Source organism: Nannospalax galili, unplaced genomic scaffold (assembly GCF_000622305.1).
Source record: "Nannospalax galili isolate Female #2095 unplaced genomic scaffold, S.galili_v1.0 scaffold3005, whole genome shotgun sequence".
In the NCBI taxonomy this organism is placed as follows: domain Eukaryota; kingdom Metazoa; phylum Chordata; class Mammalia; order Rodentia; family Spalacidae; genus Nannospalax; species Nannospalax galili.
The window spans coordinates 154,099-156,496 of record NW_008352538.1 but is presented as its reverse complement, the minus strand read 5'-3'; the positions used below and the strand labels follow the sequence as shown (position 1 = coordinate 156,496).

General features: G+C 45.2%; 1 protein-coding gene across 1 annotated transcript in view; it reads left to right on the top strand.

The window, feature by feature from the left end:
* LOC103747216 (probasin-like) overlaps nucleotides 1–2,398 on the top strand; it is a 17,709-nt gene that overhangs the window by 6,282 nt on the left and 9,029 nt on the right. The window contains exon 2 of the mRNA XM_008849565.2: nucleotides 1,342–1,481. Within this exon, the coding sequence (XP_008847787.2) occupies nucleotides 1,342–1,481 (140 nt within the window). The remainder of the gene's footprint in view (nucleotides 1–1,341; nucleotides 1,482–2,398) is intronic.

Below are 2,398 nucleotides of genomic sequence, written 5' to 3'. Positions count from 1 at the left end.
GGTTTTCTCTCTGAGACAGAGAGAAAGAAAGAGAGAGAGAGAGAGAGAGAGAGAGAGAGAGAGAGAGAGAGAGAGAGAATGTTCTAAATGGTTGTTTTCCTTATTTCTGAGACACAGACAGAGACCAAATGTGCTAAGTGGTGATTTTTCTGTAAGTCTGGGACAGAGACAAAGAGCAAGAGCAACAGAGAGAGAGAGAGAGAGAGAGAGAGAGAGAGAGAGAGAGAGATATTGTAAGGGGTAGTTTTGTGTATGTCTGAGAGACAGAGACAGAGAATATTATAAGAGGTCATTTTTCTTTAGGCCTGAGAGAGAGAGAGAGAGAGACAGAGAGAGAGAGAGACAGAGAGAGAGAGAGACAGAGAGAGAGGCTTCCTCTGTGTACAGGGTGAAGACAAGTCAGATTGCTAAGCAAGCTCAGCCTCTCGACTTTGGATTCATGAAACAACGAGGTTGGTCTGTCCGTGCAGGAAAACCCCGGGAACCAATTTCCTCTACTACTTAATAACTCGGTGCTGACATTTCAGAAAACTCTGCATCCCAGCGCCTCCAGGCAAATCAGCAGAACAGTCTCACGTCTGTGCTGCAAGGCACATCCCTCACCCCGCGCGGCAGTACCAACCCCAGAGTCGAGCTTGGGTGTTTCTAGGTTCTTGGTGTTTTATTCTAAGATGTGAAAAATAAGAGCTCACAGACATCATCAAAAGAAGCCGCATAATTTTACAGAGATATTATAAAAGAATGACTATATATATGAATGAATGAATGAATGAATGACTATATATATGAATGAATGAATGACTATATATATATGAATGAATATATATATGAATGAATATATATGGGGTGGCTCCCAAGACATGTGATCTGACTGGCTGTCTGTCTTGACTGATAGATGAGGTCATACGTTCACGTTATTCCGCGTGTCGTTTCCTGTAATGTGTCCAGTCTTAATCATACGCATATCCGATGGTGCGGAGGATGGTCGGTAGCCTTCCTTCATCACCCAAAGAACGCCACGTGTCCCGCTGGACGCACACCCAAACCCAGCTCATGTGGGATTAGCGTTTGCCTTTTTCCCACCTGGATAGATTGGGAATACACTCGAATAGAAAATGTATAAACTTGATCACCACGGGGCGTGTGGAAGCCCAGGGTATTATTGTTCAGAGACAGGTGTGTTCAGAGCCTGGGGTAGCTGAGGGGCTGCTGAGGGAATTCTTTGCAGAAGGGGGTCTTTGTGTGGTACAGATAAAGGGGCTTCTGAATGACCCTCATCCAAGGACACCCCGGGTTACTAAATACTGATGATGCCCCCTGCATCCCCTCGCATCTTTCTAGATTACGGGGAACTGGACCACTGTGTACTTGGCATCAAGTGCTGTGGACTTGATCAAAGAAGACGGACCCTTGAGGACCTACTTTCGTCATATTGGATGCAACAATAAATGCAAGATTCTCAACCTGTCTTTCTATGTCAAGTAAGTAAGACAGAAACAGAAAGAGACACTCCGCCGCAGCCAGCTGGGCACGGCGGGTCCTCACACAGTATTTCCGTGATGACGCTCGGCAATCACCGTTTTCCTAGATTGATTCGAGCGTTGCTGAATTTGGTTAAGCAAAAATGTGTGTCTCTGAACTTAGTGTTTTCAGATATAGTCAAACATATCAACACACGTGTGAAGATAAATAAGTATGAGACAGAATAATGCTTTGATAATAGGTCTTCCACCCACCTCCGACAGTGTCTTTTATGTCCTTAAGGAATGATGTTTTAGAACCAAGACATGGACGGAAGGTATAAAAATCCAAAGGCATATATGTTGGAGTCACAGCGAGGCCAGAATGGTTTGATGTGCAGCGTGCTGGTGTTCAAACTGCAGGAGCACTGTTACAGAGCATTGCGCTACAGTCAAAACTCGGGTTGAGACGGATAGTTCCCCAACACTACATTTTTCTGAAGCGTCTCCCTGTAGGCCCAGCTGGGCTGGCCCTCGCTGTGTAGACCAGGTTGACCTCCAGCTCACAGAGATCCACCTGCTTCAGCCTCCCGAGTGCTGGGATCAAAGGCGTGCACTGCCATGCTTGGTGCGCTGTGACTTTTCTGTGTCTCTTCTAGGGACTCAGTGAAAAGGACTGGGGAGCTTTGTTCTGTGTGTCCTGAGAACGAGCTCTGACGGCCACGCTTCGGGTGTTAAATGCAAGAGTTTATCAAATACACAGCAAACCACGCTTTAAGAAATACACAGCGTGTGGTAGATACAGATAGAGGATTCAGAGACGCATAGAAGATAGAGACAGATTAGATAGAAGATAGATGGAAGATAGATGATAGATAGATAGATAGATAGATAGATAGATAGATAGATAGATAGATGATAGATAGATAGATAGATGA